The 19275-nt window shown below is 37.1% G+C and overlaps 1 protein-coding gene across 2 annotated transcripts; it reads left to right on the top strand.

Moving 5' to 3' along the window:
* Window positions 1–1265: 1265 nt before the first annotated feature.
* LOC139127276 (E3 ubiquitin-protein ligase TRIM56-like) lies at window positions 1266–4325 on the top strand. Of its 2 annotated transcripts, XM_070693192.1 has the most exons (3): window positions 1266–1418; window positions 2953–3053; window positions 3219–4325. In XM_070693192.1, exon 3 carries the CDS (start codon window positions 3253–3255, stop codon window positions 4225–4227), a length of 975 nt encoding a protein of 324 aa, XP_070549293.1. In that variant the 5' UTR covers window positions 1266–1418; window positions 2953–3053; window positions 3219–3252; the 3' UTR covers window positions 4228–4325. The 2 variants fall into 2 exon arrangements, with proteins under 2 accessions (XP_070549293.1, XP_070549292.1); XM_070693191.1 differs by lacking the exon at window positions 2953–3053 and having other exon boundaries at window positions 1289–1418.
* The last annotated feature ends 14950 nt before the right edge of the window (window positions 4326–19275 follow it).

The raw sequence follows: 19275 nt of genomic DNA, 5'->3' as shown, positions 1-19275 counted from the left end.
AAGTTAAAGCTTCCATGTCATGAAACTGAAATATCAATATCAGAAATAAATTATCAGCTAATTATACAACAGGCCACTGATTTGCCACAACACGAAATGTAAAATTTGAAAGGTTTTATAGCCGTGTCAGTTCTCTTGACAATCAATTTTAATGTGGACGCTAGAATACTATTGATCGATGGCTACCAATTTGATGACCTGACTATGGAAATTCTTTACAAACTTCACCATACCAGTAATACATTGCCTATCGCATGCTTTGTAACCGTCTGTACCTCTCACCGTTGACACAGATAATAAATGAAGCTGCAACTTTTATTACCATTAGAGTAAACGTGTTGTAAATGGAACAGCTTACATACAATGTGTAAAGGGGCTTGGTAATATGGCCTGTATTTAGTAAAAAAACAAGTTGACATTTCGGAGAGCGTTCCACCACATTATGCAAAGAGTTCGATGTGTATGAACAAGTGAATATTTTTCTTGAAAATCACAGAAATGATGCAGATTTATGTCCTGTAGAAACTTGTTTTTCTATTTTTATCATCCCTCTCACGGTCTTTTAGTGCGAGTGCTTCATAAACTCTACAGCGTGTTGAGGTGTCGCAGTCAGAATAATTTTAACAACTTAGGTCGGTTTAATGTTGAACCCTCTTTCTTAACGGTGGAGATGTGTCTGAATGGTTTTGACTGCGATGTGTCCACTTGGTAACTTGGTGCCGTACGTTGTGATTAGTGCGAATCCGATCGAAAATCTACTGAATTCCATACATGAAGTCTTTCATAGTATGTTTAATGTTTTGTCCACTTTGCTTGTAATAGCCTCTATATTCATGTAAACGCATTATGCAGCATACAGGGAGGCTCTTGACCGAATATTTAAAATCATTACAGACCGGAGTCAAATTAATCTGATATATTTATCAATGCCAGGTTAGGTCGACGTCTTCGAAGTCAATTATGACGGAACTGAAGTACAGCCTGTCACACATCCATTTATCTTGCATGATGCACAACAGAAATATTCTGAGATATTTTCTTCTCCCTTGCTAGTTGTAAATACGAACTCACAAACTTCTGTCCTCCCCTACTTATTCAGGTCTCCCAGAATGCAAAATATAATGCGCTACAAAGAGAGCGATCATTTGTAAATTTTATTCTATTTATTGTTTTCTTCTGTACTCATGATTATGTTGCTGTAGGAGCCGAGGGGAATCCCCATCCATTAAATATTAACAGAATTATTTGTCCCACTGCGCATGTGCACTTTGTAAGGAATTAGGAATTCATATTTTGTGACAGGAAACGTCTCGTACAACATTACGTGCGAATTAAAAGAGGTAATATTGATTTGCTACAGCTAACACTAAGTTGAAGACTATATCTACGACAAGCCAACGTTACAGAAATAAATGAAGGTAAGTGACAATTAACATCAAATAGACTAATCTGTATTGGCCTGATATAAGAAGAATAGCGTATATATGCTCTGACGTCGCCATGTTCTTCACAACGAAATCAACACAGATTACAAAGTGCCGCAAAGCCGTATATACATGATATATTTTGTAGTTAAAAGTATTAGAGCTCTTCTCTAATATCCACTATGAAACGTAACCAAATTGGCCGTGTGGTTTGTCTTGTAGAGAAGTACAGTTCGTTCACTCTCGGCAGCTTCGGTCTGATTTCATAATAAATTTAAACGAATCATAAGCACTGCCTTTTTTATTCAGTTTCTGATCGAGCGGAATGATTACTACAATAACACCATATTGAATTTGTTACAGGATCCCATTTTATGGTAGTTGATGTGTCATAACATACAGTCGAGTTCATTACTTTCGTTTTACATTTTACTACTATGTCACGTGATTCGCAAGAATTGAAAGGCGCTATCGAATTCTACATAGGGTGATTTATGGCGCCTATTTTCACACATTCTTGCTTTCAATATACCGGCATAACCGAGCTCATTTACTGCCTTAAAAATGTTTGATTATAATGTATTATTCCTTTGATAAAAATAGCTGCACGTGTTTCTGACCTTATGATGAAAGAAGTAGGAAAAATAACAAAATACATAAAATGTAATTTTTTTGAATTGAATTGTTTATTTAACCAGATAAAGGTACAATTACAAGAAAAATATTACAGTCACTGTGAAAGTATGACTTTATCTGGTTTGGACTATAGAAATAGTCCATAAGGACTAGTCGAGTCTATGGCCCACTACTCAGCTAATAACTGCAAACGATTGATGTAGCCATAGACAGATATTTGGAGATATAATGCAAGGGCCGACAGCCCGTGTGGCCACGAAATCTGCCCATAGATGAAGGTGACAAAACGGTACAGATGTATGATAAAATGAAACGACAAAAGGGACAGAGTTCGAAGTACGCTATCGATAACCTGTAATATTTATCCAAACAAGCTTATTAGAAGTTATATGTAACTTAGGTCATCTTGCTTTCTAGTTTGTTTGACCTCTTTTGATGACTCTGTTTGTGGTTGGCGGCGTTGCCTTGGAAGGATTCTATTTTGAACAACTAAACAGTGCCTATGTGTTGACAAACTGACGTAGAGATTCGACAGGACAATGGATTTCGTGTACACGTTTCTCTTTCATACCTATGTTACCAAGTTCCTTTAACTCGTGATATATGATGTTTATTGCCTGCTAATACCTCCTGCATATCACAACATGTATGGACGGGTCAAAACAAATAAAGACTTTAAATACATATCAACGTACCCGTTGTTGATAAATATCTAGCCACTTAGCTTGCACCCTGGACTACACCGTACATTGCTATTCTAGTTCCAAGATTTAAAAATGCAATAATAAGGCCAATATGGTAAGATGCACGATGCAGTTAACTCTCCCAAAAATTGGCTTTTCCTTCCCGTCCCTTCGCAAAGTGCCGATTCTTCTTGCTGTTATGTTTTCAGATACACACCATGTGGAATAAAATTGACTCCATGAAACACAACAGTTAAAGATGAAATACTGTACCGTAGCTTTCCGTGATTTAAAGGATCGATAATTCCAGGTAAAGAAGAACTGTTCACTCCCTTTTTTGCAACATACTATCGTGTCACCACTCGTCCTCGATTCGTGGTGACACGGTCAATATGTCACTCGTATTTTTCTCCGTCGAACGAAGAATAATATTAGTGAATAATATTTTATTATATTATCCATCTACTTTGAACAGGTAGATATTATATGGCTTGAACAGTGAACGGAAGATGGCCACTTCAAAAGAGGCGACTGCTGATGATATTCTGGACGAAATACGTGATGATTTGTTGACCTGTACAATATGTTTGGAATTCTTCAACCAGCCGAAAATTCTACCTTGTCACCATACCTATTGTCAACTCTGTCTGGTGAAGTTGGTCGAGAAAGGTAAAGGAGCTCTCCATTGTCCTTCGTGTAGAAAAACGTGCCCTATTCCAACTGGCGGCGTACAAAACCTAGATAACAACTTTTACCTAAATTCACTGCTCGAAACCATTCAACGAAGACCAGCACGTAATGCCTTCAGACACAATGAAAAATGCGATATCTGTAACGAAAGCGAGGCTTCACATATCTGCATAGACTGCCAGTTACAGTATTATTGTGCCAACTGTATACTTGTTCACAAAAAATCAAGAGTTTCTTCTAAGCATAATGTTTTATCACTTAATGAGTACAATGAGAAACGAGCCATTGATCCCTCTTCAGTCCTGCCAGTGGCACACTGTGACAAACATAGAAGTAACGAATACAGATATTTCTGCAAAACGTGTCAAGTACCGATATGTTCCGAATGTACAGTGATGGAACACCCGAATAAGAGTCATAGTTACGATTACTTGCAGACCATAGCAGACAGATACAAAGATGACTTGTTGAAATATCTTAAGAGGTTTGAAGTGAAAGCAAAGGAGGTCGATAAATGTAAAACAGCGGCCATGAAAATTTGCAACGAATACATTAGAAAACCAGAAACAGAACAAAAGAAGGTATTGAAGAAGAGTACTGATTTACGGAGCAGACTTTCTATTGAGGAAAATGCTCTAAAAGCAGAAGTTGAGAGAGAATACGACATTCGCATTCAAATTCAAAATGACCAGATACATGACTTGCACTTCGGCCATTGTAGAGTGATCAGTATGATGAACATACATGGAGTATTTAGTTCAACATATGAATGCAGCTCAACTTATGTTAACTAAAGATAGTGTGGTTTATTGTGTCCGAGAATGATTCTACTCCGGAATAAAAAGGACGCGATGCGTTCTACAGACTCAGTACGCCCAAGAGATCACGTGATCGCGGTACAAACAAACCCACATGTGTACTAACGCGTATGGAAATACACGTACGTCTATGCGCGTTTGCGCACATGGCTTTGTTTGTACCGTGGTCGATTCGAATTCCGGTTTGGCCTATTGGAAGGTGTTGAAAATAAATATGACATCGACCACGATGAGGTCGAATTTGTTCCAGCCGGGACAACAGAACCATTGCTCGAACGGTTGGTCAGTGTGCAAAATGGATCAGATGACTCGTTCACAGTATGACATTGGTGGAAAAGCCACTCTATCGACCAATGGAACCAAAGTGGACCCGGAAGCTCTTGAAATAGCGGTAAACTGACAAACTGTAAAATATCTAGAGCAGTCGACTTGCCGGACAGTGTTCAGGAGTGAATTGGCAATAATTTTCTCGTTTGCACTGCATGTTGCATGATCATTGTAGACCCGAAGGTTCTGACATGCCATCACACATTTTCTGTAAACGTTGCTTGCAATCTTTCCTCGGGGTGATGTTACAAGTATTGAGTGCGATAACATGCCAGATAACCGGTGATGGGGTCAGGAGCTTAGAGAACAACATTATTCTATTTACAGTCACTTTTAGCCACAGCATCGCAAAGTCCAAGTGACGATTTCGCATTGAGTGGGCTATGCTCTCTCTGCTGTGAAGAGACAGCCACTCATATGTGTATCGACCATCGGTTACAGTCATCGTGTAATGCCTGCAGCAAAACAATCATAAAGCTCAGTCAGTCAGAACTAACTATTGCTGTTCGTGTACGTCCGATAGAAGAATAGAAGAAAAAGAGATCCAATGACCCGACCACAGTACAATTATTATCGTACAGTGAAACTCATACAGACTATCAAATATACCTGTATTGCAACACATGTAAATAACCATTATGTTCTGCATGCACAGAAACAGACCATGGGTGAGAAAACTACGATGTAAACTTACTAACAATCTTTTCAGATGACTACATCAAATCTTTGATACAATTACTCCAACAGTTGAAAACAGCAAGCCGTTGTAGTATATGAGAGGAAGTATAAGTAGGTGCTGTTCATAGATAAATTAAGAACGGACAATGTCAATGAACTAGAAAAAGTTGCAAAAGAAAGCTAAAACCGACCATAAAACTTCGAATTCAGAAGTTCACGCAATCTTTGGACAACTTTAGAAAATCTACATCACAAGTCACATCGGATGAGCTTCAGATAAGATACGGTAAATTCGTGAGCATGGTAAGCTACAATGAAATGCTTAGGCATCACAAGAAAGCAGCTGATCTAGTAACGGCCAAGAAAAGCGTGACACAACGAATTGAAGAATGCTGCGGATAGATAGTATTAAGAAATTCAACAAAATATGACTGAATTCAAACCCTGTGACATTCGTAAAAGCAATCTAATCGGACATATATTGTATTATCCTTGCATCAGACAGTGTACAGTTAACAAAATTCCACTTAGACTGATCAAAGGTCAAACCGATGACCTTGTGATTACAATGAAAGACCGCAGGGATGAGGTAGTGAATACGAAGCAGAATGTGATAGTGGCTTTGACATCACCAGATGGATCTTGCAAAGATGTAAAAATGATTGCAATAAGTGATGGGACACACACATTTACAATTCACGGAGAAGTGGTTGGAGATTACAACGTTTCAATATCAGTATCCGATCAAGCAATACCTGGTTCTCCATTTGACTTCCGAGTTCTCATACCATTGTTGAAGACTTTTGGTGGACTCGGAGATGAAAAGGGATATTTTAATCACCCTAGAGGATTAACATTTAATAATGATGGAAATTTGGTTGTTGCTGATTGGTAACAACAGAGTTCAGGTCGTTGATCGAGATGGCAACGTCAAGAAGGTTTTCACATTTACCCAGTTTGTCAATAAATGTGCGCTATGGGATGTAGCCGCATCTACAGAAGGTTTGTAATTCATATCAGACTCTTTAAATCAGCAATTTTTGGTGTGCGATAAAGATGGCAAGTTGATTGGATCCTTTGGAGAAGCTGAACTTCGACACCCTCGTACAACACCCTCGTAGTAGCGCGATTAGTCCACTAAATGGTGTTGTCTACATGACTGACCGGGATGGATAGGCTAACGACACAGGGAGGGATGGACACTGCATCGAGAAAGACACACAAGCTGGAGAGTGCATCAATTCAGTTGGGGGTTATGGGCGAAATAATGTCAATTTAAGGGCGCCAATTCCATTGATTTCGATAGTGACGGCAATCTATATGTATCTGATTTTAACAATTCTCGTGTACAGGTGTTCGACGAAAACGATCGCTTTGTTCGTGCATTTGGAAGCTTTGGTGAAAAAGAAGGACACTTCCAAAACCCTTCGGGTATTGTCGGCTGTCAAGATAACCTTGTTAATGTTATGATCAGAATGCAAACAACATCCAAGCATTTGACGATAACAGAAAAGTTATTCACCGCATGGACAGTAGAGATGACAAATTAGACTTCGTACCTGAAACTTATGTGTAATAGACAGACTGTATCCCTTATCGTCAAAATTTACGACATTGAATAAACAGGAGCAAACTAAGGCTGGTGAACCGCTGTATTACAAGTTAACGAGCCTCCCAGAAGTTTGTTTATTGGAGAGTGAGGAATTTAGGGGTGTAATGCTGCCTCGTCGCCGCTATTATATAGACTAAACGACAAAGGTCATACGAGGTTACTTGATAAGCTTTTTTGTGTTGTCACTAAAGTGATTGATACCTTTTACCATGATAACCTCTGCTCACTAAGCATCGAGGCCTCCACAGCAACAGAACTATCTGAACTGTACGTTTGGAAGGTTGCTGGCTACGTAGCCGTTTACGTAATATAGAAAATTAAGAACCATTTTGCCACATTTCGTGACTTTTATCTCAACAAATCTGAACCTGTATGATTTGTCGTTTAACATCGAACTTGGCAATGGGCAGAAGCTGCAACTGTTGATGATTTTTGCAATATTTCTATGCAATATATCAACTACATTTTCTTGGTGTCTTCCTACAGCATGCTGAAACACATAACATTCAGTTTGTTGACAACGCTTGTATATGAAAATATGTTTCAGGTGATAATTTAATTAGTGTGCAGACTAAGAGTCAAATGTCAATGATACAAATGAATGGTAAACATACACCGGCTTCGTTTGCAAGGCAAATACTGGACAGTTCATCATGCTGTAGGGAGTAGAACAAGAATCGCAGTTGTAAAAACTGAACAAGAATATTGTCACAATTATCAAAGTTAATACAGCTACTGCCTATAGCAGTATCACTATAAGGTACTGCCCTGCAACTGCAGTGTCACTGCCAATGTATAGCTGAGCAGTGACAGAGATAGCTCTGAACTCCGGTGTACATGGTCTTTGCATTGGGGTCAATAATACGCTCGTGGTAGTGAAACATACTTGTACACAAGATTAGGCCAGAGAGCAACACACGGAAGACCAGGAGACTTGAAATTTATCAGGGATTTTTAAATTTTGGCATATGAGAATAATCAAATATTAAAGACAAAAGATGGGTCACCATGCTTGATTTTCTACATTTTCATATTTTCATCGTAACACAATGCAAAAGTAAAACTTTCAACAGCACAGACTGATTTAAATGCAAACTGTCTGACTAAATGGATTTATTTATTATTTTTAAACTTATTTGCCATTATTACACCAAAAATTTAAGAGATGTAAATGTTTATTTGGTGTAATGTTTAACCTTCAAGAATTGTTAATTTTGAGTAGCATCTAATTCATATTATGTCTTGTACTTAAGGTGGTTGGAAAGGCTAGAGCGTCAGTTATAAATTTCAACAAAACTATTAAAATATAAAAGTAGTCAACATTCTCCGTGGAATAAAAAAACCAGACATTTGGGCACAAAAGCATTGCAGAGTTATAGCCTGTTAAAACTTCTGAAAAACTGACCAAATAAGAAGAAGTTGGGGAGTCCTTAGTGTATTAACTATGGTAGAGGTCCCATAGCTTTTAATAAAATGTTTGAAAAGGGAAAGTCATTATTTGCTGTTTTTCAGGAAAGTTTTACAAGGTGGTGCTGGCATTCAGAGAGTGAGTGACTGCTATTGTAAATGCATTTTTAGATTCTTTGAGTGTCAAAGAGGTGTCAAAAATGAGATTAACCTAAAAAAACTGCTCTATGACTTCAAAAGAGGGGTGCAAATATGGCTTGTTTTCAACATTTTTGACAGAATAACAGTTTTCCTACATAATTGTATATCAATTTAATCCAATTTTGAAATGAGATATGGACATGGAATTTTTACAGCCTATTAACAAGGTTACAGATAAGATTTGTACGGCACAATTTTTCTGTATTTGAAGCGCTTTTTGAATAATAACATTTGAAATTTGAAAGAATTTTTAATAATTTTTTGATATATAAACCCATGTAAAATCATAAAAACAAATTTTATTTACAAATCCTGCCGTACAAATCTTACAATTAATAGTGTCAACATATTTATAACTAATTGGTAATATTAATACTATCCAATTATTATGAAATTCAAATATGTAAAAAAATATATGAAAAACTAAATTTTAATAATTACTGGTGTCATATTTCAAAATCATGGCTGCAAATATACAATTTTTATATTCTTTGGAGAAAATATTAACTAAGGGAGTTATCCTGAAAATTTGAACTAAATATCTTGATTTCTAACACTTGAAACTTGACATTAACTCTGAGAAAAGAATTGGTGCAAAAATAGCCTTTCCAACCACCTTAAGGAACAGTATTTTTGTAGGTCACTGTGCTCAAGTTTATTTTTTTAAAATTTGGCAATCAACCAGGAGTTCACAATTTGCGTACTCTCTTATAATGGTCATTTTGTGTGCTCTTCAACAAGTTTCATTGACCGCTGTCCAGAGTTGGATTAACTGAAGTCGGCTTAGACTGAACCAAAAAATGAGTGATGCGTTTAAACGAATCAATTTAAGAAATTGCCTTTGGAATATGACTTTATGATCTGCTAATAACAGTTAGTATTGAACATCTGCGAGCAGAACTATGCAATACATGTTTATTTTTTCTGCACGCACAGCCCTTACAAATATACGGGTTTGTAATAGTTTGGGAAGGGGACTTGAAAAATTATTATGATATAGAGGGGATTTGAATTTTTAGGGGATGGAGGGGATCTAAAAAAAAAGACTTCAGCCCCCCCCCGACATTGTTTGTTAACGCAGCCCTAGCTGTTTCTCTGCAGGTTGGCATTTTTAGGTAGAAAGGCGGGAAAACTGCTTTGTAATAATTTTAGTGATAGTGGATAGAATGTTGTTGGCTGGGTATGACTTAGGTCGGTCTGGGTGTTAGAGGTTAAGGGATTATACCATTATGACAGGTTGATTAATTACTTAGAATACCGTGGTCATGCACAGTATGAGTTCAAAGTTCAATAAAGGGGAACAGGCTATTATGACGGAATGACATTGTGGTGTTCAGCATAGTGCTATGACTGTACAATATAATTCATTGTCTGTCTCACTGGTTTCAGGACAGTACTCTATATAACTCTGTAGTCAAATCCCTGACTTTGACGACTATGTGAATTCTTTCCTCGCGAAGGGCATTTTACCATTGCCGAAAATTTAGCATCGTATGTCTCGATTGAAGTTCCAATGACGATACTCCTATACTTCGTTGTCGTGTGTTTTCAAATCGCTTTCTTGCACGGTGACCGAGTTTTCAAAACCCAAATCCACAAATATGTAAACAATGTACTTTACAAATGTCATGAGCTTTTCTATTCAACGATATATTTGATCGTGTAGAGGACGTATACGATCGTTTTTCGGAATGTACTGCTTGTGACGAAATGTGGGAATATTATTTATCTGATGAAGTCACTCTACACATTGATTTTTCAACGTTTTTGCAAAGTATGAATTAGACGATACGGGTCAAAGTGAGTAACTGCATTAAAGAGTGCATGGGGATGATTGAAACTCGATGAAGCTGGTATTACTACAGAGTGAGTGTTCATGTCTTTGTTAACCTTTAACCTTTTTTCTACATTGTCTACGTACTATGGAGACTTAATAACAATATAGAAATAACGGGCGACGCGCTGACCATTAACGTTATTTGTGGGCAAGGGCGAGAGGAAAGCCAAAAATTAACGGGCGAGGCTTGCCGAGCCCGTTAATTTGGCTTTCCTCGAGCTCGCGCCCACAAATAAACGTTAATGGTCAGAGCGGAGTCTGTTATTTCCATTATATTATCAGCGAACCCAAGAAAACCGTCAAAATTTCCGAAAATTTCAGGAGCGAACGACAACTGGGCCCCAGAAACTGAGCAATACGCGACGCACTGTCATGCGCGCTGTAAAAAAATGGCAAATCCGGAGATGTTTTCAGAAAAAAGTATCTCAACTTGACCTGCAAGTGCTCCATTTTATTTTGTGATTGATTATGATTTATGTTTGAGCTGTAAAGTTACGATAATTTGAGTTGTTAATCATATTATTCATATTCACGGGCATGTAAACGAACCATTACTGTGTATTTGTGGTCAGTCACATGGTTCAGCTCGACCAATCAAAATGCGACGGGCAGGGCATGGTAATATAATGATGCTGATCATCTGAACTTGATATTTGTATGACGAGGACAGTTATGTCCATGCGCTTACCATGGCAATAATTGTATTTAAGATTTTCATTTTATTCACGGTTAGTTAAAGAAGGTAAAATTCTTAGGCGTTGATAAATTCTTTGGAAACAGTAGGGGTTAGCATGGAAAGAACGTACTGTATTATTCACAATCTACAGAGCATGGTAAGACAAATAAAACGTTATTCTTCGTGAGTCTATATTTTGTTTGATTCCCTTTAAATCATTTCTGCATGCCGTTTTCCTGCGTCTATAAAAGTTGAGAGTGGTACACATTTGATAGAATGAAGTATTGAATTGAGTAAGCATTAACTCTAGGTACATTTTCGGCGGTGTATTTTATGTCAGGAAACTTAAGAATATTTACAAAATAAGGGATTAGTCATATGACCTACTAGCTGCATCACTGGCTGCATCACCTTTTAAAAGCTTCAGGAAGCTCTCGCAAGATATCCATCGCCTTTTAAGACCTTCAAATTATCATCTCAACCGCTGGTTTGATGTCTGAGCAATACTGCTTAAGAGCCACTAATACTTAACTATGTTGATTTGCAATCCTCGACAAGCACTCTGTGTTCACCTAAGTTTCCTCTCCCAGTGTTTATATTTGGTTATGGGTGTATAAAGTAGGCTTGAATGGATTTAATATAACTTTGTCATCTCAAGTGAGTTGACCCTTCCACCGAATTTAAGCGTAGTCAATAAATTTCGGTGGACGTCAACAAGGGATGCAGTGCATGTTCCCATATGCTTTTGATTGGTTTGATTATACTTTATCTGTAAAAAATATCTCCCTATATTGAATACTGAATTTACTTAGTCCCTCAACTCAAGAAAACTTAACACTAAAACCTAACACGATTTGAACCAATTTGGGTTAATTGGATTTTCATATTTTGCAAATTTCTCAAAAGTGTTAGGAGCCATATAGCTGAATAATGCAATATCGCATATTACTCATAAAAAACAAGTGTGTAAAAAGAAAAAGAAAAGCAGATAAGGTTACATTTGCAGATTAAATCGACATTACTTCACCATCCAAATACCCGTGAATCTGAAGTACTCGCATTTGTAAACACGTCACTAATGTTATTTCTAATAAATAACAAAAATGCAAACACGTCAGTTATATCGCTTAACTGTCGTACCGTTCATCATATGTCCCTAACAGCTATTAAACCCAATACTGTCCTAAAAGTGTGTTTCGAGGTTGAAAACCTACCTAACAAAGAAAACAAATTTCATACAAAGTTATTTTATTTCTTGTACAATCTACGTATATTAATTAGAAATATGACATATTTGAAAGCAGGTGTAGTTTGACAATAAAACTAAGAGTTTTCAGATTAGCTGTAATTTGCGATGTAAACATTTTGGTATGGGGTCAGTTTTGGTCTCATTTCATGAAAACTGTAGAAGATATTGCATATTACAATATGCTATTAAAGAAAAAAATTGCCTTTCTAACGCTACCAAACAAGGAAGGTTATGCCAAAAGAAATTCCCAGCAGATGAATTACAAGAAGACAAGTTGACGAAAATGCACATGGGTCGTAAAGTCGTGATTTGGCGGTACCCTCCAAACATGACCCCAACAGCTATTAATTGTATTCGTATATTTGTTTCTATTAAAATTCCATTGCGTATTCTAGGGGATCCCGAGGTTTGTGAAAAATACAGGTTTTTATCATGTGGGGTAGGGTGCACGTAGACCTCTATCCTCTATGGATGCAATGGTGTTGTAATAATATGGGCGGTAAAATTCAGGGACCTCTGTTATAATTTGATGTACGAGGTGCGGCAACCAATATCAACATACTACAGTGTAGTCAAGTTTGCGGAATGAGTAAATACTTCAAGGTCAGGCAAGCTTGATGTGTGATAATATATTCTCGGCCTGAATCATATATCATATCTCAATAAAGACATAATCTTACAGGTCTAAATATGTGTTTCCTAAAACTATAAATATTATCAAACAAGATTCCAATGTTACATGCATTGGTTTGAATAGTCTTGAAAACTCTCAATGATTTCGGTGACTTATCAAAGAGAGACCGACTCATAATTTTCTTATCGTTTAACTGCAGTCCGCTGGAAATCACCACTGCTTTGATTTGCGAGGTTGCCCCTCAAGTAATGAACAATGACAGAGATTTGAATCGAGTTGTAAATTTTCTGTCAATACTAACTTCAGAATACCTGACACTCCCATTACTGTAAAAACCAAGGTCGCTGTACGAGTATATCTGCTAAGGTTTTGCATCGTCATTCAGAAATCATCATGGGAAACTCGTTGAGTACTCAATGCCACTGTTGTAGACGGGGAAGCACTGACAGTGACAGCAATGGGAGTGGCGATGAGTACGCCGAACTTGATCGTCAGCTACTTGCTGCTGCAACTGATGTCACCATTGCAAGAGTTCACGCGATGGGTCCTTCAGCATTCGCCACGGGTCGAATACCCGACAACAAGAACGATGAAGTCAAGCCAGATATTGCTGATGTAGGAGAAGCTGTTACCGCTTCTTCAAGTTCAAGTATCTCACAGACAGATTCAGGGAAGGCTGGAAAGAAAAACAAGGCAAAGTAAGTGTATTTTGTTAGCCAAGGTTGTAATTCTTTTCTTACGCAGTACATGACTACAAAAGAATGTTTACTGCTGCTAGTTCTCGTTATGGTGTACTGTTACGGACACCGCGGTATTGTCGATGCGTAGGTGACACACTATCACATTTTACACTCCAATTTGATGTTTATCTTTCCTATAATTTGCATACAGTAAATCACGTTCTTGTACTTAGTATATGTATATGTCGGAGCTTTGACTGAACGTTTATACGGTTAAGAGCAACGATTGATAACTAGCAAAATAGTATATTCCACTTTCCATTTTAATAGATTTAAAGTGTGCGGTAATCTGTATTTGCCACTTTCTGTTTCTGTTTTCTGTTTCTAATTTTCATCTCCCACATAATGTTGGAAATCTTCTGTTTATTTCTAAATAAAGGCTGCAAAAGATTGTTAACAGGTTTTCAGTATAAAGTACATAAAAAAATATTTACATTACTGATTAGCTTCATTCTCTATGCTCAGGTAGTAAAAAGTAATTTAACATTTCCTTTGTGTGTTTCTTCCAAACAGTTAAATGTGTTTCTGAGTGTTTTGAATTCGATTTAAAGGTTTATGTAGTGTAAAAGTTGAAAGGCGTGCGTTTTCTACGGGGTTAAATTTGTCCTTGACAGAGACAGCCGTCTATGTGAGGTCGAACGTCGAAAATCCAGCATCAAAGACCGAGTATTTTCTTATAAACTAGAAGTACGTTGCCAACACAATCACACAGTATCCTACGACGACAAACAGAGGGCAAAAAGTGACAGTGCAAGAATGACAAAGTACCAAAAGTACAGTGAGGTACTTCTTTAACGAGGATGAAAGAGTTTACACCTGTGTTTGCAAAATACTAATTATGAAATCAACTATTCATTTATTTATTTATTTATTTATTTATTATTACCCAAAAATTTCCAAGCAAGCTTAATGCCCTTCCCTGTATCGGTTTCCGCATTAACCCTCTTTGCTGCATTAGGGACCCATGTTAGCACTTCTAAACAATATTTTAACATCGGTAGAATAAACTCTCGTCCAATCTGAATGGCACATGGTAGCATGATATAATATAATTGAATCTTAATACTGTTGCATACGGTAATTTATTATTTGTCTGCACAAGTGTAAAGTACAATTTATGTGAAATTTCCAAAAGAGAGGCCATTGCTTTCATACAAACTGTAAAATGGTTTCAGCTGAAATGATAAATAAACGTACTTTTATTATTCATGTAATATTTCACATGTCGATGTGTATAACTAGCTTTGTAATATTTGAGTCCTAGTTGCTTATGTAGATAACACCTTTGTATATGTATTATCTGTCACACTTATGTTCTCATATACCTGTTATGCCTGCCAGTTTTCCGATTAAGCTATTGTATCTCTCACTACCTCCTGACCATACCTGAAATAATTTGATGCACTGCTTATGTCTTTTCTGCACTTATACAGGAAGCATATGGGAAATAAGGCTTTGATAGTTAGCAAAAGTTGGGGTGGGCCAATCCAGGGAGGAGTAACTGATGCAGTCCATCTATTAATCCGTCTACTTCGTGAACTGGGAATATCTGTTTACTGCACTGCCCTCACAGCTACAGAAGCTGAAATCAAGGAGGCGAAGGAATATGGAGTTGAGTTAATAGTGCCGACACCAATTCCAAAATTCAAGGTCAGAGGAGAGACACCTGATGCTGATTGGCTCTATCGTCACGATGAATACTTTCCAAATTTGGAAGAGTTATCCAACGTGAGATTCGTTTTCGGATTTGGAATGATAAATGCTGATGCAGCATTTAAAATCGAAAAAGACCTCTTCCCGAGAGCAGCCCTCTCCTTGATTAATCTATTTGACAGTGATGTCATTACTCCCCTAATTGCGGATTGCATGGACACAGAACTACAGCTCCGGCGCGATAACGTATCGAAAGATGCTCAACATTCGCGCTATGTCTTTTCCGTAGGTGGCAGTATTTTTAATAAGTACAGGAAAAAGTATGGCAGGGGAAAAACAATAAAACACTATAGATTGTCTCCTATAATAGATGACAGACACTTTGACATTCCTTCCCCTGAACCTGTCGATGATGATGAAGAATTCCAAATTCTATCATTGTTCCAAGAACACGAATTGGCAGATCTGAAAGAGAAGAGTGTTGTCATGGAGGCAATGAATTCTGTGGCAAACTTTTTTTATGAAACCAAGAGATCTTCTTTGAGGTGGAAAATTCTGGGAGTACCACAACGTTGCGAAAAAGACCTTAAAGAACGTATGCGTGCACATCCACACTTGACTGTCGTACCAGCACGAATGCCATCAGCTGAACAACTGAATGAAGATCTAAGACAATCAGATCTTGTCTTTATACCACCATCTTCCGTACATTATACCAATCTAACACTTGCAGCAATGTCTGCTGCTGTTCCTGTCATCGTTCCCGAGAATTCACAGAGCCACCATCTTATCAAAGAACACATGTCCGACTGCGGAGAAAGTCTCGTGATAAATATGAGCAACTCCGAGGATTTGCAGAAGGGGATCCTCAAAATTACTTTTAAATATAAGACCGCACTTGAAAGGGCCAACTACATCAAAAAAGTAATACAGAGTAAGGTAAAACAGGAACTGATGAACATTAACAGCGATTTCTTCAGAGTGGTAAAGGAAGACGCAAGAGCACAAGGTAACGTCTTTGTCCATAAGTTATAAAGCAAACCTGTATATCTAAAATTACTAAAATTGTAATTGCAATAAGTTTTCCGTCAATTTTCATCTTTCTAAACCACTTCTACTCTTGATTTGCTGATATACTTGCTCATTTATGCCCTATCAATACCTAATATTTTCTTCATGTGACAAGAAAAGCATAGTGCCTAATCCAATGTTGACCAAAAATACCCAAAATCTTTATTTTTTACAGCTACAATTCGTCTACAGCCAGTCGTTTGCACCTTATTGTGTAAAATATAAAGTTTAAAAATAATAAAGTTTAAAAACCTTAAATGAGTGAAATATACTGAACAACTTGATATAACAGTCAATTGAAATGAAAACATTATATATGATCCAAAATAAGCGGTAAATTAAAAAACTATTACAATGACAGCAAAAATACACTTTTACAGCCTAACAATTGCTGCAATGTGTTTAGCAGAATTTTTAAGAAAATTTGTAGATTTTTACTAGAGATATCCCTGCAGAGTTGACATGATGTGGTGTCATGTCTGCTTATATGTACAATAGTTAACACTGTAATACTGTGTTACAACTAAACTGTACGGATTATCCTTACACAGTGCAATGTAACGAGGTTCCTCTAACTGACCTTGACCTTTATAGCTGAGAAATTCACCATCATAATTGAAGTGAACGACTCTGTTCCCATCGTAATCGCAAACATATATGCCATCTTGTTGGTGATCAAAACACAAACCATATGGTCCCTCTAAGTGTCCCTTGCCAATGTCTCTTATACTTTGCATCTGGTGATTCAAAACATGAACACATTTCCTGCCATAATCTGATACAAAAATACATTTCTTATTCACAATCAGATCACAGGGCTTACTGACTTGTCCTTTTTCAGTTCTTGCAATGTGTTCACCAGATTTATTATATTTTCTCACATATCCATTCCAGTCACCAATGAATATAAAACCATCAGGACTCAAGCAGATACCTCTTGGATCAATACCCTCTTTGAGTCCAAAACAGTCTAAAATCTTGCTTTGTGCAGAACTCACCACAACTTGGCCATTCAAAGAATCACTCATAAAATATTTATCATTGTCTTCATCCACTGTGACATTTAATGGGTAAAATGACTGGAATGCATGGAATTGTAAGATGAGATCACAGCGGAGTTTGACTGGATCAATAACCTGTACTCTATGATTGTCTACATCACATATAACCCATTGACAGTTGTTCTTGATATGTATTCCATAGGCCCCATTAAATTGACCCGGCATTAATCCTTTCCTAAACACTTCCAGGACACTTCTCTTGACCGGGATGCCTAGAAAACAAATAGATAAACAATGGTCAAATTGGAACATACAAATTATAAAGTCGAACAATTTCTGATCTCAGGAATTTTGACTGAATGCTGACATCTTTTATTTACACAAAGATATGGAACATTCAATGGAACACCTCTTTACATATTTATGTAACTCACGTTTCCACGGCATTGCGTTTGCATTATATGATGGAAATGTGATTTTCTGTCCATAGGGTAAGTAATTATATTAATGCTGATTAGCTCTTGTTTTACAGACAGAGTTGCTAGACATACCTCTGAAATTACAACACCAAATTTGATGAATCCTGCTACAGATAGTGACAGTTTATATGAGGCATTTAGAATTGCCAACGTATTGCATGGTTTCTTTGCATATATTAGTAATATACCTCTGAAATTACAATACCACATTGGATGAAAGTTCTTTCATATATTGACCTGCTTGATGTCTGATTGTACTGTGAAACATTGAGCTGTGTCACATTAAAAAATGTCTCATTTGCATATGTCAAGGACTTAAATTTGTAATTAGTAATTTGACTCCAAAACGTATTTTACCAAACCTGAGGAAAGCTACTACAAATAGTGATCTGACAGATGTCGCACTCTTTTGTGAATCGTTTAGCCATGTCTAATAATTGCTTATTTGCATATTTAATGACTTTTTGTAATTAGTAATATAAGTCAAAGCTGCTGTACAAGATCTGATTACACTTGCTACGTCTTGAAGGTGACATATATTTGGCCTATACCGAGAAATATTTAACGGTGCTCTGTCAATAAATTTCTAAACTACAGAGATTTAATTGAAAGTCGCTCAATGTGTTTTTACCGAATTTGAAATGTACTTAATGTTTCTTTCCTGCTCCAAATTCAAATGACAGCAGTCTTTGCATCTTTATTTCAGCTACTTACACATATTATATATTTAATGACCCGTAGAATTACTTTGTTGTAGATACTGTTCATGATATTTATCATTATATAACACTTTCGTGCGGCAAACATGAGGCAAAAGTTTAAATTTACAGACAGCTTCAACACACACTGAAACAAGAGAGCATTTTTAGTTCATATCTGGTTTTATCTTTATGCACGTAGTTTTTTCTCCCATTCATAACCACCTGTTAGAATCTACATCACTTGTATTCTCCACTACCTATTCTACCCGTAAATAAAAATAAACTCGCTAACCCTTCGTCGCTAACATCACCGCTTGGATGCCGTCACGAAATTTTTTCTGTTCTCGTTGGCTTATTTCTGAGTATTCTTGGTAATCCGTTCAAGTTCTTCAGTATTTCTTGCATTCGGTTATTTAATTTGACTGATTTGCCTACCGATTTGAAGGCGGGTTAATCGATTTTCAACAATGTTTCAACCAAGTCTTATTTTCCATTAATGCACACGTGTGCTACTGGGATAAACATACCAGGTCTTTGAGCAGTAGAACGTCATGGAATCGGAATAAATTTCATCGCAATTGGAATCAGGGTCAACGGATCATGGAGCCGACTCTCAAATCGTGAAAACCGCGGACACTGCCGTGTTGGCACTTGATACTCCCGCTCCATCTCAAAACGTGGGACGGCAAACGAGTCAGAGCAAAAAGAGAGGTAAAAGATATGGACATGAAACCCACGGGTCTACAACCTGATCAAGC

Source organism: Ptychodera flava, unplaced genomic scaffold (genome assembly GCF_041260155.1).
Source record: "Ptychodera flava strain L36383 unplaced genomic scaffold, AS_Pfla_20210202 Scaffold_30__1_contigs__length_3116999_pilon, whole genome shotgun sequence".
Taxonomy (NCBI): domain Eukaryota; kingdom Metazoa; phylum Hemichordata; class Enteropneusta; family Ptychoderidae; genus Ptychodera; species Ptychodera flava.
Note: the sequence above shows the minus strand (reverse complement) of the source record. Positions and strands in the feature narration are given on the sequence as shown.

Excerpts from the sequence above, each read along its gene's own strand:
- LOC139127276 (XM_070693192.1), top strand. The coding sequence starts at position 3,253 with ATGGCCACTTCAAAAGAGGCGACTGCTGATGATATTCTGGACGAAATA.